At 51.0% G+C, this 22,476-nt stretch overlaps 1 protein-coding gene across 1 annotated transcript; it reads left to right on the forward strand.

The window, feature by feature from the left end:
• Nucleotides 1–611: 611 nt before the first annotated feature.
• Nucleotides 612–20,931, forward strand: ALOXE3 (arachidonate lipoxygenase 3). The gene is made up of 15 exons (XM_058559273.1): nt 612–758; nt 1,389–1,593; nt 2,639–2,720; nt 3,267–3,386; nt 3,713–3,835; nt 6,394–6,497; nt 7,051–7,223; nt 7,974–8,117; nt 8,206–8,409; nt 8,505–8,591; nt 9,108–9,277; nt 9,912–10,033; nt 15,173–15,273; nt 15,841–16,011; nt 20,752–20,931. Exons 1-15 carry the CDS (start codon nt 612–614, stop codon nt 20,929–20,931), a joined length of 2,133 nt encoding a protein of 710 aa, XP_058415256.1.
• The last annotated feature ends 1,545 nt before the right edge of the window (nt 20,932–22,476 follow it).

Raw genomic sequence — 22,476 nt, forward strand, 5'->3', positions numbered from 1 at the left:
GCTGTAGTCACGTGTGATTTATGGCCGAGTGTGGCTCACTTGGGTATAGTGATTCACATGGATGATTCACAAGTGGGAACGCGGGTGCCCTGTGCCCAGTTCTGGCTGAGAGAGAGGAGAAGGGGTCTTGGGGAAAGTCGGGGAGTGGGCAGACAAGGGCTCCAGGGCATCAGTCAGCCCCTGACCAGGAGGAGGGCAGTGTCCCAATCATACAGGCGTCACCTACTCCCTGTCTCCATCTCAGCATCTGGTCCCTCCCTTACCAATGGGACCTGGGCTCCTGAGAGCCAACTGGGTGAGCCCTGTCCTGTAAGCCAGAGGGACCGGCTGTGCCAGAGACAAGCAAACAACTATTACCGCGCAAGACTGTGGGCGGGAAGAGGAAGCCCGAAGTGAGCACGGACAGAGGCTGGAGCTTTGAGAGAGAGTGAGCCCAAGAGCAACCCAGAGAGAGCTGGGCCTGTCTCCAGAGGCCGACCCTGTCCCCCAGCCCCTCGCTCAGCGGCTCCGCAGCGCAGCAGCTTAGCCCTGCCCCGCCTGCTGCTCGCCTCTTCCAGGCCGGCTGCTGCTGTAGCCAACATTGCTGGGGGCAGCCCTCCTTCCCGCCCACAATGGCCGTGTACCGCGTGTGTGTGACCACTGGCCCCTACCTGATGGCCGGCACACTGGACAACATCTCCGTTACACTGGTGGGCATGTGTGGTGAGAGCCCCAAGCAGCTGCTGGATCGTGTGGGCAGGGACTTCGCCCCTGGATCGGTGAGTACAGAGGAGAGAGGGAAGAGCGAGCCCTGAGGGGCAGGGCCGGTGGGAGACCCTGAAGAGGGGAGGGCCTTTCCTCCTGAGCTCATCAAGTCCTGCAGAATCCCGGATGCCAGCTCTGACCTCTTCACCATCTCTGTTCCTGTCCCTGTCTTTCCAATGGATGATACACCTTACTCACGAAGGGATGTAAAGAAAGAGCCCTGGGTAGGGCATCAGGAGAATTCTGCTGGCTTCCTAGCTCCTACTCCAATAACTGAAGGTGGACTTTGGGCAAGTTGCTTTCCTGCCCTGAGCCTGGGTTTCCTCTTCTCTGGAGGGGATCTGCCTGCCTCTGCCGGGCCCCAGGATTGTTTGCTGGTGGCCTACACAAGGGTGCCGGCTGCCAAGAAGGCTAGTGAAATCCAGAACCCACTCTGCTCACACATGGTGCCTGTGGTACCCGTGGCTGCTTCTACCAGCATGAAGGGGCGCCTTTTTCTAATTCATACAAAAGCATCACATGGGTTAGCAGCAGCTCAGGTTTATATGCTAGAATAGGTGTAGGTGTAGATGCACCTTGCAAGGTGCAAGGACGGCCCTGGCAGTTCCTTGCCTCTCACCTGCTTGTTCTCTTGGTCCCTTTAGGTGCAGAAGTACAAGGTGCGCTGCTCAGCAGAGCTGGGTGAGCTCTTGCTGCTGCGTCTACACAAGGAGCGCTATGCTTTCTTCCGCAAGGACTCCTGGTACTGCAGCTGCATCTGTGTCACCGCCCCTGATGGTACCCTGTCCCACTTCCCCTGCTATCAGTGGATTGAGGGCTTCTGCACCATAGAGCTGCGACCAGGAACAGGTGGGTCAGAGGCAGGGACTGGCCTGTGCTGCAGAAGGCATCTGTTGGGATTAGGTGTAGGGAATAGGGTTGGGATTGGGGTAACTCAGGGCTCCCAAGTAGATGCTTTCTGGAAAAAGTAAGCCTCCAAAGCCCTGAAATGCAGGGGCTTTCTGGGCAGTATTTGCCCCTCTGGAGACACACAGAGACCAGAGACATGCTCACATACACTCATACCACTCATAGACACAAACACGCACAGACGGCAGTTTGCTTACCCCTGACTCCCTCTGCACTTCCCCAGAGTGAATTCCTCTGGAGCCTAGAGAGGAATTAACCTTCAAGCTGAGTAATTGGATCTCAACAGGTGGAGAAGCCCTGAATGTTTAGGGAATTTAGCTGGAGAGGCCCTGGCCACTACTACTGGCTTTTCTGGTGTGGACAAAGTCCCTGTGAGGTGCTGTTCAAATTCCTTCTTGAATTTGGGGGGCCTTTCATGGATGCTGGACTCCAGTTCCTTCAGCCTCTGGACCCCCATATCTCCTGGACTGTCTAATCTGGAGAGGCAAGACTAGGGCTGGTCCAACTGTTGAGATGAGTCTTAGGGATGAGAGATGATGTTCTAGGCCAAGATGAGGCGAGTGAACATTATCCTTCAGCCCACAGTGAGTCCTTCATAGACTTCACTCCGAACACCCATCTATCATCACAGCACACCCATCCCTCACTTCACAAAGTATATTTGTTCATCAGCCATTTGTCGAGTGCATGTTATGTGCACAGTGCTAGGCACCATGCTAGATGCTGGGAATACAGAAAATGAATACAATGCGACTTCTGCCCACAAGGAGTTTATAGTCTTGGAAAAGAGACAAATGTGCAATTAGAAAGATTGCTATAATTTTGGGGTGAATCTGAATCTCTTCTACTGATGAATACATGAAGAACATGGGACATCCATATCACTGAGGGATTGGGTGCAAGAGCTAGGGAGTTCAGGCAAGGTTTGCTAGAGGAGATGTTGTTCAAAAAGTCTTATATGATGACTAATTTTCATTCCCTACAGCAAGAACTATTTGTCAGGACTCCCTTCCCCTCCTTCTGGATCACAGGAAACGGGAACTCCAGGCCCGACAGGAATGCTACTGGTGAGGGTGGCCTAATTTGACTTCTTTCCCCATCTTTATTCTGACCTCAGCCTTAACCAGACTGTTACTAACTCTGACCTCAATTCCAACTTTGGGAGCCCAACTCCTATTATGGGCCTCATTTAAACCTAACCTCAATCTAATAGTGACCCTGAGTTCACACCCAGAACACCACTACTGACAGTTGTCCCAATACCATCAATGAATCCACACTCAACCCCCAGCTGCCCTTGATGTGACCCAGATACCAGACATGACCCTAGTATTGACCAACCTTAGCCTGTCCTCAGCCTCACCCCCAAACCAGCCACGATCTTAATCTCAACATGAACCCAACTCTAAACAAGCCTAGACATTCATGTTATCCTCAAATCCCACCCTGATCCGAAGCTCAGTGCCTTCAGGGGGAAAATTCCAATTCTTTGTCACCTACCTAGAAAGTAGGTGGCTTCTGGGAGTTTTAATTTAAAGCCATATCTTTAAAAGTGAAGCCTTCTGTTTACCCTAATCTTCCCTTGCCAACTCTGACCTCTTTTCCCCTGGAAGCTGGAAAGTCTACGCCCCTGGCTTCCCCGGCATTGTGGACGTCAGCAGCTTTGAGGAGATGGAGTCAAACAAGAAATTTGCCTTGACCAAGATGACACCTTGTGCAGACCAGGGTGACAGGTAGGAAGGACGCAGTGTTGGGAAGAAGGTAGAAGGGTGTGAAGTGAAGGGTCTGTTGTGAGGATGGGGCCTGGGCAGCCTGGAAGTCGGGGGTCTATGACAAGTGCAGATTAATTCAAGTGTTAGAGCTGAATGGGCAGGGACGGCCCCAGGGGTCTGACAGAGAGGAGGAGGTGGTTTCAGGCAGGAGAGAGGGCAGGGGAGGAGCCTGGAGTGAGGGGAGGCCTGGGGACTCTGGGGGAGGAGAGAGGGAAAGAATTAAGGGGAGTGGGCTGCAGGTCCCTCTGACTGGTTTCCGTCCTTCTGCTCTCCCTGCTCCCCAGCAGTGGGAATCGGTACCTGCCTGGCTTCCCCATGAAAATTGACATCCCGTCCCTGCTGTACATGGACCCCAATATTCGCTACTCAGCCACCAAGACGACTTCGCTGCTCTTCAATGCCATCCCTGCGTGAGGCCACTGCCTTCTCTGCCCTCCTGCTCACTCTACCTTCTGCCTCTGCCCCTTTGATGCACAGCCACACCTCTGCCCACCATTCTCCCCTGTCTCTGACCCCTGGTCTCCCCTCTGTCTGACCCCTGGTCTCCCCTCTCTCTGCCCCAAGTCTCCCCTCTCTGCCTCAGTCTCCCCTCTCTCTTCCCCTCAGGCTCCTCTCTCTCCTTAGGCAACTCCTTTCTCTATCTCCCCATCACCTCCTCTTTGCTCCTTAGTCATCCTTGCTCTTTCCATTCCTCAAACCAATACAATTAATTGAATACCTACTCTGTGCAGAGCATGGTCCCAGACACTGTTGGTGGGACCTTAAGCTTTAAGGAGATGGTCAGACCACCTCAAGTTCAAATCCCAGAACCAATACTTTCTAGCTGTGCTACCTTGATTTTCACTTAGCTTCTAAACAGTTTCCTCATCTGTAAAATGACAATAATGTTAGTACCTACCTCATGGGTTTGGAGGAGAATTTAATGAGGTAACATCCAGCACAAAATAATCTCTCCATAGATGTTACTGAGCAGTAGTATAGGATATAGTCTTGGCTGTAAGAACTCACAGTATCACTAGGAAGACACGTCTCGCAATTAATTACCATCAGAGGGGTCATTAGCAGCTCAAGTCAACAGCTGAGGCTCTCCTTGTGACATGGCTGGAGGGGGCACAGTCGACACTCTGGTGCCTTGAGGAGGCAGGGGTCAGCAGGGGCCAGGAGATTGCTCCTGGGGAGATAGGTGGCACTGAAGCAGGCTTTGGGTGGGAGAGAGAAGGAGAGATGAGGGGAGAGTAGGTGGGTCCTGGACAAACCCAGGTCAGTTGGTGGGAGGAATGCAAGGCTCAGCCATCTTTGTAGTGGCTGCATTAGGAGGCCCAGAGGAGCCTGGGGCAAGGACCTGGATCCTCGTCTTCTGGGCTTCTGTGCCAGAATGATTCTTCTGGAGAAGAACTAGTGGGAGGGGGTGAGAGGTGGGTTGGGGCGGGGAGCGCGGAAGTGTCTGTGGTATATTGGAGTGGGCAGGCAGCCACAGGTGGCTCAGGCTTCAGGACAAAGACCCCCTGAGAGGCCCTGGCAGGGCTGAGGGACCAGAGGAACATCTCGGAAGTAGAGTCACCTGAGTTGGTTTCCGGATGGATATGTGGGTCTAGGTGAGGGAGGGCTTGGGAGACCAGCAGGAAAGCTGGTGCGGGGCTCAGAGAAGGGCCAGCGGGAAGAGGAGCTGGCATTTGGCAGCTGTCCAGGCATTTATGGAGAGGAGGGGGTGGTAGTTGTGCTTTAGGGAGGGGCAACTGCTGGGTGATCTGAAGGACGTTTGGAAGGCCTTTTCTTTCTCCTTATTGCCTCCTCAGCCTCTGCTTTAAAGACTAAGCTCCCACCTGGTTTTTCCCACCCCCTGGGTCCTGAGTCGGCAGGCACTCAGCAAATGCTTGTGGAACGAGGAGTGAGCAGCTTAGTGAGCGTATAGGAAGTCCCAGGGGGGTTTGTCAGGTTGCCAATGCCCCCGTGCTCCCCGGCCTTCTCCAGGTGCCCACACTCTTCACGGCACATCAGCGCCCTTTCACAGCACACCTCATTGACCAGTTGCCACAAACCTGCCTATTCTATGTTCCATTCCCTTCCATTTGATTTGGCCCAGTTAGTGAGTGATTATTATGAACTGGGTATGTCGGGGCATACAGAGCCCAGTCTTGGCCCTAAGGAGCCCAGAGTATAATGGGAGATGATATGAGTACACTGGGCTTAAATGTAATGAAGGGAGAGATGAGTGTTTTGTGAAAGATACACACAAGGCACATGTTTGGAGGGGTGATCAGGCCACACTTCCTGAAGGACTTTGCATCTAAGAAGCACACGGAAGAACAGATGGGTTTGATACTAGGTGGAGATGAGGGGGTGGCTTTCTAGAAGAGGCACAGCTTGAACAAAGCCCTGGAAAGGGGAGAAAGCAGACTTCACTTCTGATTATAAAATAACACGTGCTCATTATAAAAAAATTCACACAGTACAGACATCCACAAAGTGAAAAGTGCACAGCCCTTAGATGCCAACCGCACTTTTACCAGTCCAGTGTACAAAGTGCATCTCTGGTTACATTTATTGAGAAGGCCATTGGTTGGCCTTGTCTAGTGCACAGGGTGGGAGAAAAAGCTGGAAAGGTTGGTAGGAATCAGCTGGTGGGTGGTTTCCTAGCCAGCCTGAGCAGTTGGGGCTTTGTCCTGTAGGCAGAGGGGAGCCAGTGAAGGTCTATGACAAGATGGAAGCTTGGAGAAAGCAGGCCCCAACACCCATGAGGATGACTTGTCTGCACCACATGGCCACGTGCACCACCTTTGCACACACATGTGGAGTCACCCCTACAAAGCCTCAACCAGCCACTAGACTTTTCTCCCATGTGGGTTGTTAGGCACCTCTGCTTTGGGCATTGACCTTGTCAGGTCCCTCCAGGCCTCTAGGTGAGGGGCACAGTGCCCCTGGCAGCCCCCAGCTCCCAGGCCTCACCCTCACTTCCCCTCCCCCTCAGGTCCTTGGGGATGAAGCTTCGAGGGCTGCTAGACCGCAAGGGCTCCTGGAAGAAGCTGGATGACATTCGGAATATCTTCTGGTGCCACAAGACCTTCACTTCAGGTGTGCAGAGCCAGGCAGGAGGTGTCCTTCCTCCACCCTACCCCTTGCTCAGACCTCTCTGCCCCATCCTGGGAAAGGGCCCTCTTCCAGCCCTCTCAGGGAGACTGCTGGATTACAGTGTAGGGCTCCTGGTTTCACTGGTGGCAATCTCACAGATTCCCCTCAGGAACCCGGGCATCTCTCCTTCTGGGAGGGGTCAAGAATAGGGGAGTGATGACAGAGAGACACTGCTTGCCTAGAGAGTCAGGGTCATTTTGGGAGTCCTGATCCTGATCAGATGCAGAGATGCCTCTCTTCCCCTACCCTCATCACCAAGAGTTCTGGGCTTTGGGGCCAGACTTAGGTTCAGATCCCTGTTCTGCCACTCAACTGAGCAAGTCACTCCATCTCTTTGACTCTCAGTGTCCAGCGTTAAATTGAAGATATAACTATACCTACCTCACAGAGTGGCTGGGAGGAAAACCTAAACCATAATATGACCACAGGGCTGGGCAGGAGCATGATCTAGGGAAGTAGTTTCCAGATCAACTGGCCCCCCTCTCTTGCCCCCTAGAATACGTCACAGAGCACTGGCATGAAGACCACTTCTTCGGGTACCAGTACCTGAATGGTGTCAATCCTGTCATGCTCCATTGCCTCTCCAGCTTGCCCAGAAAGCTGCCTGTCACCAATGACATGGTGGCCCCTTTGCTGGGACCAGGCACCTGCCTGCAGACAGAGCTAGAGGTGGGTGAGTTGCCATTATAGACAAGGGAAGGGTGTGGAGGGTGGGGGTGGGATGGCTGGGGCTGCATCCAGCATGCTGGCCTCACTCTGTGGGTAGCCATGACCCTGCACCTTTTAAGTAGAGCAGATGTGGAAGAGGGCCAAATGGTGATCAGGATGGTTTGAGATGGCGCCTGGTGAAATGGTATGAATGAGCAGAGCAGCTGCAGGACAGCATGGAGGAGAAGGGCCTCCAAGATCCCGGGTGGCTGAGGCCCGGAGAAGGCTGTTTTAAGACAGGCCAAAGGCAGTGCCACTAGATACAGCAGGAACAATCATCGAGAGAGAACTAGGAGCTCTCAGGGTGTGGGAGAAGATGATGATCCACTCTCTCTAGGGCAGCCAAACCCTCAGGCATCCTCCAGAAGGCTGGAGATGTGGTTGGTGAATTCTCATTGTGTGTCAATTTTGCTGTTGTTGGATGCACTGAGGTCGACTGAGTTGAGAGAGTAGGAAAGACCAGGTGTGGAGGGAGGAGGAGAGGACGCCGGCTTGTCCCAGCTGGGAAGCCAGGCGAGATGTTGCACACCGAGGAACTCAGCTAGATCTCATTCCAGACGTTCTCGGAAGGGTGGGGTACCCAACACTGGCCATTAGTGCAGGCACCAAGCGTTACTGAGGCCCAGGCTGGAGTGGAAGTAGGCAGAGAACGGAGGGGCAAGCCGATCGCGGATGGGGAGGTCACTCTAAGCCTCTGTGCGCCTTTCCCAGAGGGGGAACATCTTCCTAGCCGACTACTGGATCCTGGCGGAGGTCCCCGTCCACTACCTAAATGGCCGCCCTCAGTACGTGGCCGCCCCGCTCTGTCTATTGTGGCTCAACTCCCAAGGGGCGCTGGTGCCCTTGGCCATCCAGGTGAGCGTGGGGCGGAGCTTCGGGGGCGGGGTCTCAAGGGGCACAATAGCAGTCTTGAGCCTCAACCCCTTATTATTCTTGGACGCAGCTCAGCCAGACTCCCGGGCCCGACAGCCCCATCTTTTTGCCCACTGACTCCGACTGGGACTGGGTGCTGGCCAAGACGTGGGTGCGCAACTCCGAGTTCCTGGTGCACGAGAACAACACGCACTTTCTGTGCACGCACTTGCTGTGTGAGGCCTTCGCCATGGCCACGCTGCGTCAGCTGCCTCTCTGCCATCCCATCTACAAGGTGTGTGAGACCCCCCCGGGCTGGGCCAGAGGGGGCGGGGCCAGGGCGGCCTTCTCCCCTGACCTTCGGCTCCTGTGACGTCATCCCGCTCGCAGCTCCTGCTTCCCCACACTCGCTACACGCTGCAGGTGAACACCATCGCAAGGGCCACGCTGCTCAACCCTGAGGGCCTTGTGGACAAGGTGCGGCCTCCCAGCTCCCTGCCCTCCCCTGCCCTGAAGCCCCGCCCCCGAGGACGTTTTGCCCCGCCTGCAAGCCCTGTTCGGCCTCCAATCCCATTCCACAGTCCCTGCCGGCCTCTTCCCGCAAGCCCCGCCCCTCCGCGTCAGTCTCCTACTTGCCCCGCCCATAAACCGTGTCCCTCTCCTGCCAATCCCACCCACCCGCCCCACGCCCTCAGGCCCTGGGTCCAGACGTTCCTTGAGGTGGGCAGGGCACCCCCAGCCTGAGCACAGTACCCGGCTGACCCTGCGCTGGCTCTCGCTTGCCTGCTTCCCCGGCATTTAGTTCATTCTTCTAGTTACCAAATACCTGAGGATTACCTCCTATGCGCAGGGCCCTATGGGTCTTTGATCTGTGGTCTTGGACTGATTGATTAACTGAAAAATCCTCTCTGCTGAGTCACTAGCCCTATCTCATCCCTGGGCACTGCGGTGGGGGTTCGGCCTGCCAGGAAGCCAGCTGTGCTGTGTCCTTAGGTCACGTCCATCGGGAGGCAAGGTCTCCTCTACCTCATGAGCGCTGGTCTGGCCCACTTCACCTACACCAATTTCTGCCTTCCGGACAGCCTGCGGGCCCGCGGCGTCTTGGCCATTCCCAACTACCATTACCGAGACGACGGCCTGAAGATCTGGGCCGCCATTGAGAGGTGTGGGATTGGGACCCTGCAGCCAATCTGGCCCTACCAGGGCCTCCTGGCCCAGGGGCAGTGTGGGCCCCTGTGCTCATGAAGGCTGAGGTGCTTAGTGCTGGGGATTTCCGGTATTCTCAGGCCCCAACATGGGGCCCCCCAAGGGTGAGAGCTGGGGTTGGGGTCCCCTCTGAAATGGCAGGTAGCTGTGGGCTGAAGAGGGGCTGGGCTGTGTATAAAGGCAATGGAGGAAGGGAAGGATGGTGTGTCCAGGGGAGTCAGGGCAGGTGCAACAGCTAATGTGGGCTGGGGCCTCCAGACAGGTGAGTCTTCCTTTCTCCTTCGTGCTGAGTTGGGGTGGGTGGTGGTTGGCTACAGCGTGAGTCAGGCTCCCCTCAGCACACTCTCCCCCTAGCCTCCTGGGCTGAGAGGAGGCCCAGAGCACCCATAACTCAGGAGTGAGGGGAGACTTGAGGGAAGCCTGGGCACTCGGGTTCCAGCTGGATGTGGGGGTCCCCACTGAACCCCTGTGGACTCCCAGTGGACTCTGGCCGGGTGGCTCTCCCCAGCCTGAGTGGCAATGGGCCTTGGTTTTCTGGCCAGGCCTGAGCCCAAGGTCACTGCCGTGGCATGGTGCCTCTCTTTTCTGCAGCTTTGTCTCAGAAATCGTGGGCTACTATTATCCCAGTGATGTGTCTGTGCAGCAGGATTCGGAGCTGCAGGCCTGGGTCGGCGAGATTTTTGCTCAGGCGTTCCTAGGCCGAGAAAGCTCAGGTATCCTTCTCCATCCCCCAACCACAGGCTCTCAATGGCCCAATGCTCCCCCTGGCCCCACCATTAATCAGTTCCTGTTTATTGACCAGCCTTTGAAGTCCATCCTGTTGTTAGCCCCACTGAACAGATGAGGAATAGGCACAGAGAAGGCTGCACAGATAGCAAGTGGCAGAGGCAGGATCCAGGGCCAACTCCTACCGTCTCTAAAGCCCTTGCTTTCGACCACTACACTGTGCCCCTCTGGTCCTCCTTGACCTTTACACAAACTTGTCCATTCAATTCCGCTTGCTGAGCTCTATGGATGTGTTGCATCATGTGGTAGGAGCCATCTTTGGCCTCAAACACAAAGGATTCTGGAACCCTCTCTCATACTCTCTCATGCCTGTCCTGCCAGGTGGCCCCTCCAGCCACCAACCTCTCTTACCTCCTTTGGCTTCATGAAGTGGGTTGGTCCTTCTGCTGATTCCTCCTTATTTACACCTGTCACCTAACCCTAACTCTCTCTTCTCTTCTGCCACTGCCTGAGAGGCCTCTGAGACCCACCAACACCAGTGGCCTCCTTTTAGGCCTCCTTTGCTTAACCTTACTGCCAAGCAGATGCCCCAGACCACTATTCCTTCCTTAAAGTCTTCCCTTAGCTTCAGGGAGGATATGTCCTTCTGAACCTCCCACTTCTTCCCAGGCCCCTGCTATCTCCCTATCCCAGCTGTTGGCTTGTCCTGGATCTCTGTCTCGTCTCTCTACCCCTCCGTAACGCAGTGATCCTTTCTCCCGTTTCTCCTCTGTAGCTGATTCCAGACTTGGAAATCCCCCCATTCCCTATGCCCTGAAGGACTTTCCTTTTTGTCTGTCTCATTGGCACCCTTGAGACCTGCACATGAAAACTACAAGTCATCACTATAGAATGACTTCTGGCCTCCCTGGGGTTATACACCCTATTGCTACTCTTCATGGCCTGCTTCCCTGGTGCCTCTGTATTATACCATCTATACTCCAGGCACTGGAAAATGGAGATGAGGCCTCTATGTCTGGGTGTAGTGGAAGAAAAGGAAAAGCTCCAAGTGGGACAAATGTCCACCCTCCAGTTCCCCCAGCCCTGGCCTGAGGGTGGAAGACTCTCACTGCCTGGGACGTCTTCTCTCAGCAGGGATGTGGCTTTCAGCCTCTGGTGGTCACTCAGAGGAGTTCCTGCCTGGGGAGACCCAGGGAGGAGGGGTGGTCTTAGGTCGCCTGCAGATAGAATGAACAGCTTTGCAGCCCTACCTGTAGTGGGCTCCAAGGCTTTTCTTTTTTTTTTAAACAAAAATGTTTAAACATATAGAAGTGTAAAGAGTATAATGTTATGAACATCCATTTACCTACAACCCAGATGCAACAATTGTTAACATCTGCCTTATTTGATTAATCAAATCAAATTTGAAAATTTTGTTTACTGTTGAAGTCTTTTAAAGTAAATTACAATATTTCATATTTCAGTCCTAGTCAATATGCAACTCAAAAAAATGTTTTTCTACACAACCACATACTGTCATCATGCTTAACAAAATTGACAATAATCTCCAATATCACCCTCTTATCTAGTCCATATTCAAATTTCCTCCCTTGTTCCGTTTTCCCTCAGTTGATCCTGTTAATTCCGGAGCCAATCAAGGACCACATGATACAGCTGTTGTTTTGACTCTAAAGCCTCTTTTAATTTAGGAGAGCCCCCCACGCCCCCCCCCCCCCCGGCTTTGAATCACATGACATCTGACATGGACTTATTGAAAAGCCAGGACTAGTTGATCTGCAGAATGTCTCGCCTTCTGAAATTATCTAATTGCTTCCTCATGATGTCATTCGTCTTGTTCCTCTGCCCTCTGTGTTTTTGTCAACCGGAAGTAATATCTAAAGGTTACATGTTTTTGGCAAGAATATTTCTCAGGTGATGCTGTGTTCTCCACATTGCATCATGTTGGGAGACACATAATGTCAGGTTGTCTTGCTATTAGTGATGCTAAGAGTGATTTCTGTGTTAAGATGGTCACTGCCAGAGGTCTTTTGGATCTTTTAAAGGGTGACCCCTCCCCATGCTTTGCAAGCCTATTGTTAATCATGGGCAGGCTTGATCCTGGGCAGTTATTTTCTATTTGGGGTTATTTATTTCCTATTTAAGACCCAGAGGGGGATCTGGTAACTGTTGGCTTAACTCTCCCATCTTACTTCATTAAACTTGTCTCTGACTTAATACATCAGAATATTCTTCAGACTGACAAACATCTCTTCCAACTAGTACAAACTTATTCCAGATTCCTATGTTTTAAGGCAAAACACACTCATTAATTAACCTCAGTTAGTATGACTTTTGCTTCCGTATTTCTTTTTTTTGTGTGTGTGAGGAAGATCAGCCCTGAGCTAACATCCATGCCAATCCTCCTCTTTTTGCTGAGGAAGACTGGCCCTGGGCTAATATCCATGCCCATCTTTCTCCACTTTATATGGGACGCCACCACAGCATGGCCTGACAAGCCGTGCACCGGTGCGCGCCCGGGATCCGAACCCGGGCCGCCAGCAGCAGAGCGCACGCACTTAACCGCTACGCCATGGGGCCGGCCCCACTTCCATATTTCAAGGGGAAAAAATAAATAATATAAGCTACAGAAAAATTCCCATAGACGGTCTGACTTCTTTGCTTTTTTATTCTCAGCCCTCAAGGTTAGAATATCAACCACGAATGGAACATTCAGAAAATTCCCACACACCCCAGGCAGATATCTGTCCTTCCTCCAAACCTCTCTGTCTGCTCTGTTGCATCAGCCTCTCCCCAGTCATCCTGACTCCAAACCTTGGAGCCATCTTTGACTCATGTTTCCCTCTGTCTTCTTCTCCGCCTACATCCAGTTTGGTGGCTAACCCTATAGTCCCCATCGTTTCTCACTGTCACCACCCTAGTCCCAGTCCTCACATTACTCCTGCACTGTGGCAGCTGCCTCTTAACCAGTCCCACCTCTCCCAGCCTCTCATTCCTTGCCCTCCAAGCCTGCGGGTCCACCGCCCCGGTAATCCTCTGAAATACTGCCTGGAAACCACCTGGCCTGGCTCACTGCTGTAGCCTCATCTCCAATTAAGCCTCCTCCCCGTCCCATCACCTTGTTTAGACTCCATCCTTCCCACTCTGGCTTCTTAACCTCTCACGCATTCACTTCATTCAACCAATTCTTACGGGGCTCTTTATTTTTTTTTATTTTTTATTTTTTTTGCAAGGAGGACTAGCCCTGAGCTAACATCCGATGCCAGTCCTCCCCTTTTTTCTTGAGAAAGACTGGCCCTGGGCTAACATCCGTGCCCGTCTTCCTCCACTTTATATGGGACGCCGCCACAGCATGGCTTAGCAAGCGGTGTGTCGGTGCGCGCCCGGGATCCGAACCTGCGAACCCTGGGCCGCTGCAGTGGAGCACACGCACTTAACCGCTGCACCACCGGGCCGGCCCCGGGGGCTCTTTAATATTAAGTATTGTTCTAGGTGCTGGGGTTCAGCCGGGACGTGACAGACAAAAATCCTGGTCTTCACAGAGCTTAATGCTCTTGTGAAGAGAGACAAGTAATAAATATGTCAGGTGGTTATGAATGCTAAGAAGAGTGAAACAGCATAAGAGGATAGTGTGTTGAGGTAGGGGATCATTGCAGATAGGTGGTCAGGGAAGGCCTCTCTGAGGAGGTGATGGTCAAGTAGAGACCTGAAGGAAGTGAGAGAGCTAGTTCCGTGACTAACTGGGTAGAGTATACAGGCAGAGGTAGAGGGAGTGCAAAGGCCCTGAGGTGGGAGCATGTTGGTGGATTTGAGGGCTTCAAGAGAGTAAGCGAGAGGGAGAAAATTAGGGAAGGAAATGAAGCAGAGAAGGAGCAAGAGCCAGATCAAGTAGGGCCATAGTAGGTAAGTGAAATGGAAAGCCCTTAGAGGGTTTTAGCAAGGGGTGGCATAATTCACTTTATGATCCTAAAGGATCACTCACTCTGGCTGTCTTGTGAAGAAAGGCTGTCAGGGGCAAGGGTGGAAGCAGTCAGTTTCATCCAAGAGCGAGATGATGGAGACTAGGCAGTGGTGGAGACTGGAGGTGGTGAGACAAGATTGGCTTCTGGAAGTATCTGCTGATATGTGTGGTATGAGACAAAAAGAGGAGTGAGTGCACAGATTCTGGCCTGAGCAACTGGATAAGAGTTCTGAAATGGGCCCACTGTGGGAAGGACGGGTTTGGGGAGTGTGTGTGGTTGGGGAGTCAAGCATTAGGTTTTGCAAATGTTCAGTGTGAGATGCCTTGTAGACACTCAGGTGGAGATGGCAGGGAGCAGCTGAGGATTTGTGCCTGCTGCTGAGTCTCGAGTTCAGGGGCCAGGCAGAGCCGGAGATGTGGATCTGGGAATTGTCAGCCAGTGGGAGGTGGTTAAAGCCATAAAATTGGATGAGACCAGTGAGGTACAGAGAGAAGAGGACCACGGGCTGAGCCTGAAAATGCCTTCTTCGGTCATCTTTTTTCCATTCAAAGCTCACCCAGTCTTCAGCTCAGGGAGGCCCCTTCTCTTCCTCTAGGAAAGTCTCCCATAACCGTGTTAGCCCCAGAGCCTGTTTCTGCCCTGCCTGCCCTCCCCACAAAGAGCCAAGCCCTGGCCTTAGAGCTTCCTTCTGCTTCCATCACTGCAAGCTTATGAGTAACACTCTCTGGTCATCTGTCTCTGCTACTAAACCCCACAGTGGATGATCTGCTCCTGGGTGCTTGGACAAATCTTGGTGAAGATTAATTAAATCATTTTAAATCATAGAATTAAACCATTAAGCACTAATGTGAGCTGCAGACAGAAGTGCCTTGGTGGTTGGGGAGAGGCAGCTTGGCTGTTGGCTTGAACCTGGCTCCTCTGCTGTGAGCCCTGCTGGCTGGTCATTTTCTGCTCTGATCCCAGCACCCAGCTCCTATCCTGACCACCTTCAGAGACCACAAACCTTGGTGTTGACCATCCCCAACCTCAGCCCAACCCTAATTTTGGTCTAAAGACAGTGGTGGCCAAATATTTAGCCCTCACTTCCTCACTCTCCCCCTGCCCTGAGCTGCCCCTAGGAATCCGGTCCCCTCCATCCACACCCTCTTCCCTTCCTTCTATATCCAGGCTTCCCACGCCAGCTGTGCACCTCAAGAGAGCTGGTGAAGTTCCTCACTGCAATCATCTTCAACTGCTCCGCCCAGCACGCAGCTGTCAACAGTGGGCAGGTGAGGCTGCAGAGGGCAGGCCTGGGGAGCGCTGGGCCATGCAAGGTGGCATGGGCTCAGCAATGGACGTGAGGCCAGAGTTTGGGTTGAGAGTATGGGTAGGTCAGCGTTGGGGTGGGTTTATGATCAGAGCTGGTGTTGGATGATGATGGGTGGAGCTGGATCCAAGGTTGTAACGGTGACTCGAGTTGGTGTTGTGTAGGGAGTAGACCTTATGGGCTCCTGTCATGGTTGGGATGCGGCTAGGTAGAGTACAGGTTGCTCTGTGTGGCATGCCAGCCCAAGGCCCTTTCCTAGGGTTATCTCCTCTCTGGGTCCTCCTCTTTCCTTGGTGATTCACTCCACCCAGTCCTGGAACATTGGGCGGGGAGTGACAAGGGGTGAGCCAGGCTCTGACCCACTTCTGGAACTTTCTACCCTATACCCCTCCTCCTCTTCCCTTTCCACAATCCCCTCATTTCCCAGCTGCAAGATCTGAGATGGTAGGGGCAGGATCAGGGATGATGGTGAAGGAGCTGGTCCTCTCCCTCTGACCAGCTGACTCAGCTGGGGCGGGGCTCTCCACAGCATGACTTTGGGGCCTGGATGCCCAATGCCCCATCATCCATGAGGCAGCCCCCACCACAGGCCAAGGGGACCACCACCCTGAAGAGTTACCTAGACACTCTCCCAGAAGTGAACATCACCTGTAAAAACCTTCTCCTCTTCTGGTTGGTCAGCCAAGAGCCCAAAGACCAGGTGTGTGTGGGGGGTGGGGTGGGGTGGTGTCGGGGTGGGGGTTTGCAGGGCCTGGGCATTGTGGGGGTGGTGGTAGCTGTTCCAGGGGGGCTTGGGGACTGACTGCTGGCATTTATGCCCACTGCTGAGCTGCTTTGGGGTCTTCAGTTTCTCCTGGAGATGATAGTTGATCCCAGAAGACATACATTGAAGCAAATACCAGTGTAGTGGCTGGGGCACAACATCCATCCAATTCACCAGGTTACCAATCTATCTACCCATTTGTCCATCCATCCACCCATCCCTCTATCCATTTATTCATCAGTCAAGCATTCACCCATCAACTGCTCATCCATTCATCCAAACATTCAACACACGTTTTTTGGATACCTCCCATGTGTCAACACAGCACTGGGCACCAGGCATATAAAGGTGAACAAGACCTTCCTGCCTTCAAAAATCCAACGGTCCAGTTGAGGAGACACACAGGGAAATGAAAAAGGGCACCACAGTGTTGTAGGAATTATTTATATACTAATTCCTCCATTCAACACATACTTCTTCAGTACCTGCAATGTACCAGACACTGGTGGGCAGATATGATCCCTGTCCTCGAGAGCTTACAGTGTAGTGACAGAGGTGAGGATGGGGCCTTGTGGAAACTGACAGAGTCTAGGCAAACCCAAGAAGGCTTCTTGGAGGAAGTGACATCTAAGCTGAAACCTGTGTGACAATTAGGAGTTCGGCAGACAAAGGAGGCACAGGATTAGTTTCTAAGCAGAGGGAAGGATGTGACCGAGTGAAATCAAGTAAAGTGAAGGCGAGAGTCTGTTGGTGTGATTGTGGGATCACAAATGGTTCAGTGTGGGCACAGTGTTCATTCAGAGGACAGTGGGGAGCCAGGAGTCATTGAAGAGTTTTAAGCCTGGGATCACATGGCTAAATTTGTGTTCTAGCAGAGGCACTTCTATGGCTGTGTGGCTGGAAAAGAACGGCAGTTTTGGAGGCAGGACGGCCAGCGAGGAGGCTGTTACATAGGCTAGGCCAGTGCAGCAGCCCTTTAATCACCAATTACCGTCGTCTCCATTTACACATTGTGTTCTCAGTCATGCTTCTGCCCTCCTGGCCTTGCTCACAAGTTCTCTGACATTACATGAATATCCTCATTTCTCATGCTGGACTCTGTCTGGTGCAGATATTTTATCTTCCTAACAAGTTTTAACTTACCATCTCATAGCCTGGGAATGCCAGGAACTCATCCCTGGATCCTGCTCCTTTCTGGTCCCATCTGCCAAGTATTTGGAGACATTCTTTCTTTTGTTATAGAGGAAAAACTCTCTCTGTTTTTTGTCTACCCACAGAATACTCTGTTACTGTTCTCACTCAATACTCAACAGCCACCAAATGTGTGGGGTTGTTCCCACACCAAGCAACTCTTAGACACCAGCTGGGTGTCCTATAATTTAACTCAATTCTGATGCCATCTATCTGGAGATAGCGTCAGATCCCACAGGTTAAGGGCTCAGTCCTCAAGACTGCCCCTCCCCGTGCCCCCTTTAGCCGTCAACTGCCAATCACAAGCGTAGGTTGCCACCTGTGCTTCTGACCAACCAGCTATAAATCAGAGGTTTCTATAGCCCCCTCCTCAGGTTCAGTCATTTGCTAGACCAGCTTACAGAAGGAAAACAGTTTACTTACTAGGTTACTGGTTTATTATAAAAGGATACCACTCAGGAAGAGCCAGAGGGAAGAAAAGCATAGGGCAAGGTGCGGGAAAGGGTGCACAGCTTCTGTGCTCTCTCTCCCAGCTCCTCCGTGTGTTCGCCACCCTGGAAGCTCTCCAAACCTGTACTTTAGAGATTTTCATGGAGGCTTCATTACATAGGCACAATTAATTAAATCATTGGCCACTGGGGATTAATTCAACCTCCAGCCCCTATCCCCTCCCCAGAGGTTGGGGGGTGGGACTGAAATTCCAACCCTCTAATCACATGGTTGATTCCCCTGTCAATCAGCCCCCAACCTAAGGGGCTTTCCAGAAGTCACCTTATTAACATAAACTCAGGTGTGGTTGAAACGGGTTTATTTTGAATAATGAAAGACCCTTTTTTACATTCTTATCACTTATAAGGGTATGAGGAACTCTGTGCAGGAAAAGGGCGAAGACCAAATATATATTTCTTATTGTAAATCACAGCATCACAGTGGAAAGAGATGAGCAGGCAAGAGGATGAGGGTGGAGGGTTCCTTCCTCATAAGCCAGTGGGAAGTTTAACCTGCAAAATTATAACAACAACAACAATAACAGCAGCTATCACTCCCTGAGGATCCATCATGTCTCAGTCATTAAAACAGAGACACTATGTACACTATTTTAAAATACAAACTAAATAAGTAGCTATATTTAAAATGCTTAATACAGTGCCTAGCATATACATATTCAATAAATGGTAGTTTCATTTTACAGGGGAGAAACCTGAGGTTCAGAGACACTAAGCAATTTGCCCAAGGTCACATAGCTAGTAATGGGCTTTGAACCCAGTCTGTGATATTTCTGTGTTCTGCTTTTTTTTTTTTTTTTACCAATTTAAAGTTTTTTATTGCAAAGCACCACCCAACCTTAGCAAGAACACAAAGAAAATGGCACTCTCATATATGGTGGTATCATGGTAAACTGGTAAAATACTTTTGAAAAATAATCTGGCAGTATGTTTCTAGAACAGTAAAAACAAATTCATAATCTTTATTTCAGTAACACAACTTTGTTGTTGTTTTTATCTTCTATTTATAAGTGAGATGATATGGTATTTGACTTTCAGTGTTCTGCTTTTTTGACAGCTACACTCCACTGTAGTTTTAGATATTAGATGTCAATCTGGTAAATAAGACAAAAAAACTGATTCTTTGAAATGACCAATAAAATAAAGAAACCAGAGACAATTCTAATCAAGAAAAAAAATCACCTAAATGTACAACATTAGGAATGGGAGAGGCATACAGCCACGAATACAGAGAAGATTGAAAAAATTAGAAGAAAATACTACTTAGACTTTTATGCAAGCAAATTTGAAAATCTCGATGATCATAAAAAAATCATAAATGATTTTCTAGGAAAACAGAAACAACCAAAACTTAATACCAGAAGAGATGAAAGCCATACATAAATGGAAAAGGTTGTAAAAGATCTGATCCTTCTCCCTGCAAAGGGAGATTCTATTAAACCTTCAAGGAATAAGTAATTCCTAAATTATTCAAACTGCTTGAAAGTATAGAAGCTTCTCAAATCATTTTACTGGGTTACATTTTACTGGGAACCCTAATACCAGCACCTGGCATAGGTAGTACTCTTAAGAAGGGGGGTGGGTCTGGGGTAGAGGGTTCCAGTCCCAGACCCACACCTCCCACCTTGGATATGTAATGAGGCCTCTCTAAGCCCCAGTGTCTTTATCTGTAAAGTGGGAATGATTCAGGGTACCTGTTTTACAGGATTGTTGTGCCATTGTGACAGTCCACATAAATTGCTTGCAACATGGTAGCTGTGATTAAGAATATAAAATTATAAACTCATTCTACTTAGCTACCACAATCTTAAAAATATATCAGCAGCCAATGAAGGCCAATAGTAAATAGTCCAATAATAATACACCATGACGAAGTCTAGTTTATTCTAGGAATGAAAGGAATGAAAGGTTGGTTCAACCGTATGAAATCTAACAATATGATTCATTACATCAGTAAAGAAACACACCATATAATCATCTCAATATATGCTGAAGAAGCATTTGATAGATGTGAACAGCTGTTACTAATAAAAACTCAGTGTAAAATGAAACTCCCTTACGGAGTTTTGATAAAAGGTATATTTCAGAAAACTGTCCTTATGGTGAAACAAGAGAGGTCTCCTCATTAAGGTCAGAGACAAAAAAAACAACGCCCACTGTTACTGCTGTTATTTAACACCGTCTGGAAGGCTTCGCCAGCACAATAAAACAAGACAAAGAATTTTTTAAACATCAGTATTACTGGCAAGAGTTCTTTTGTGTGAAGGTTGTATTGGGTGGGAAGTGTGTGCTGGTTAGGAGACTGGCCGAGTGAACTGTGAGGGTGAACTGGTTGTGTGGTCATGGAGAGAGGGGCAGTCCTGTACTGCACAGGGTGGCATTGTTCATGGTGGTATTTCTTGACTGTGGCTGGCCATGCTGTATAGTGTGACAGTGTATGGTGATGGTGACTGTGTTCGCAAAAGTTTCATTACGTCCGTTGTTTGGGAAGATGCCTCAGATCTGGTTGTCTTCAGAGATTGAATTTTGTGAAACTGTGAGGTAATAGGTGTATTCTTGGGCTTATTTGCTGGAGTGTTTATGGTGATTTCAGTTGAGTTATGAATGTGGTTGTGTTCTTTTAATTCACAGAGCAGTGGACTAGGCACTGGAAGGAACCTTTAAAGATTTTCTAGTCTAATCCATTCACTTTCAGATGCAGAAGCTGAGTCTCAGGGTCAGAGTAATAGGCAGAGGGTTACCAGACAGGGAGCATTAACCTTGGGTTGGCTAGTTTCCAAGTCCCATTCTGCTGTGGGTGTTGGGGGCTACTCTGTGCAGATTGTGTGGAGTGGAGGTTTGGGGTTGTGGTTTGAAGGGTTTGCGTTTACAGTAGCTGTAGCTGGGTCATGCCCTAAGAAGTCACTTGACTGTATTTGTTGGTAAATGGGGTCTTTCATTATTCTCCGTCCTGTCCTCAACGTCATCCTGACTCCGCCAGCGCCCCCTCGGCACCTACCCGGACGAGCACTTCACTGAGGAGGCCCCGCGGCGGAGCATCGCTGCCTTCCAGGGCCGCCTGGCCCAGATCTCGAGGGACATCCGAGATCGCAACCAGAGCCTGGCGCTGCCCTACACCTACCTGGACCCTCCCCTCATCGAGAACAGCGTCTCCATCTAACCCCCTCCTCCTACCACCTGGGACGAAAGGCCCAAGCATGAGGAGGGCCAACTTCTCAGGGTCCTCTAGGCCATGCTGCCCTCTCTGTTCTCTGTCAGCCTGAACCTTCTCCTCTGCAGGTGGGGACCTTTCCCACCCAAGATGCCTCTAGCATCACGTGAACTGGGCCCTAAGCTGTGAGGGACCAATACAGCAGGGTCCAGGGTGAGAAGCTGCTGGCTGACGTCAAACGCACAACAGGCTCCTCCAAAAGGAAGGAACCCCATCATCCTTTGCCCTACTTTGGGTGGCCTCCTGCTCCCCTCTCCTGTGAAAATCTACCTCCTCCCATTGGGACCCTTGGCTTGGGACTCGGAGCTGTCCTTTTCAGTCCTCCCCAATCCCCAAACTCTTTCTCCTGCCTTGCCTTTTTGTTTCCACTTTCCTCCAAGCCTAGGACCAACCAATCCAACTTCCTTCTCTGGAAGAGCCTGGAAACTGGGCAAGAAGGATGTGTGCCCTTGATCTGCAACCTGGTCCACTTGGACTGCAGCATGTTTTAGGGGAGAGTTAGAATTAGAGCTCGGGGCCAGGCTCCCTGGCTTGGATGTGTATGTGGGGAGTCTCTTCCCAGCTCGTGTCCCATCCCCACCCCTTTTTTTGTCCTTGAGCCCTGTGAGTTCAATAAAAACCAATATATTTGGCTCCGATTTCATTTTTGTTTTCATATATGTACGTGTGTATGTAGGTGGGTGGGGGACCAGGGGAATGGAGAAGGAAGGAGTAGCAGTGAGTTCCTGGATCATTTGTTCTGGAGACAGGAAGCCTCCCAGCCCAACTCACCAACTAGCCAGGCCCTACATTCCTGTCTTCACCTCCCAGAGTGCGTCATTCATCAGGAGGTGAAGGAATAGCCAGACTCAAGGGGCTGATAGGAAAAAAGCAGGTATTTTGCAAAGCCTGAGAATCCAGCTTCTGGGTGTGGGAGTTGTTAGTGTTGCCACTGAGATCCTGTTCCTCTTCTGGACACACGAAAGACTCAATCTCTGGCTCTCTTGTGGATGGGTGGGGTCATGGATGAGTTTTGGCCAAGTTTCTACAAGCAGAAATGATATGGGTCATCTCCAGGCTGGAGCATTTAATTGCAGGCACGAGCCTGCCAGTTTTCTCTCTGCCTCTGCTGTTCTAGAAGCACCTGTTGAGATGGCACTTCCATCAGCTTCTGTCTCTGAGGGACTAGAGCAGAGCCCCTTGCTGACCTGAGCTGGTCATGGAGCTGAGCAAGAAAGAAACTTTTGTTGTGTTAAGACCATTGAGATTTGGGGATTGTTGTTGTTGCAGCATAATCCTGCCCATCCTGACTGAAACAGGTGGTTATCTGGAGAGTCTGATGTTCTCCCTTTCAGCTGTATAGCCCTTAAAAACAGAGATTTGTGCAGCCCTCAAGTTGGTCATCCATATCTTTCTCCGCAGCCACCCGACACCTTCCTGGTTTCCTGCTTCTCTAGACCTCAGATCCAGCCCTTCTGACATCCTCTGCCTGCTGAGTCAAATTCTGTGCCTGAC

The sequence above is a fragment of the Diceros bicornis genome, chromosome 18 (genome assembly GCF_020826845.1).
Source record: "Diceros bicornis minor isolate mBicDic1 chromosome 18, mDicBic1.mat.cur, whole genome shotgun sequence".
Lineage (NCBI taxonomy): Eukaryota > Metazoa > Chordata > Mammalia > Perissodactyla > Rhinocerotidae > Diceros > Diceros bicornis.

Bases quoted from the DNA above. Each gene is read 5' to 3' on its own strand.
- ALOXE3 (XM_058559273.1), top strand. From the start codon at position 612: ATGGCCGTGTACCGCGTGTGTGTGACCACTGGCCCCTACCTGATGGCC. The intron at 2,721-3,266 runs GTGAGGGTGGCC...TTCCCCTGGAAG, and splicing joins GCCCGACAGGAATGCTACTG to CTGGAAAGTCTACGCCCCTG. The intron at 15,274-15,840 runs GTGAGGCTGCAG...GGCTCTCCACAG, and splicing joins CAGCTGTCAACAGTGGGCAG to CATGACTTTGGGGCCTGGAT.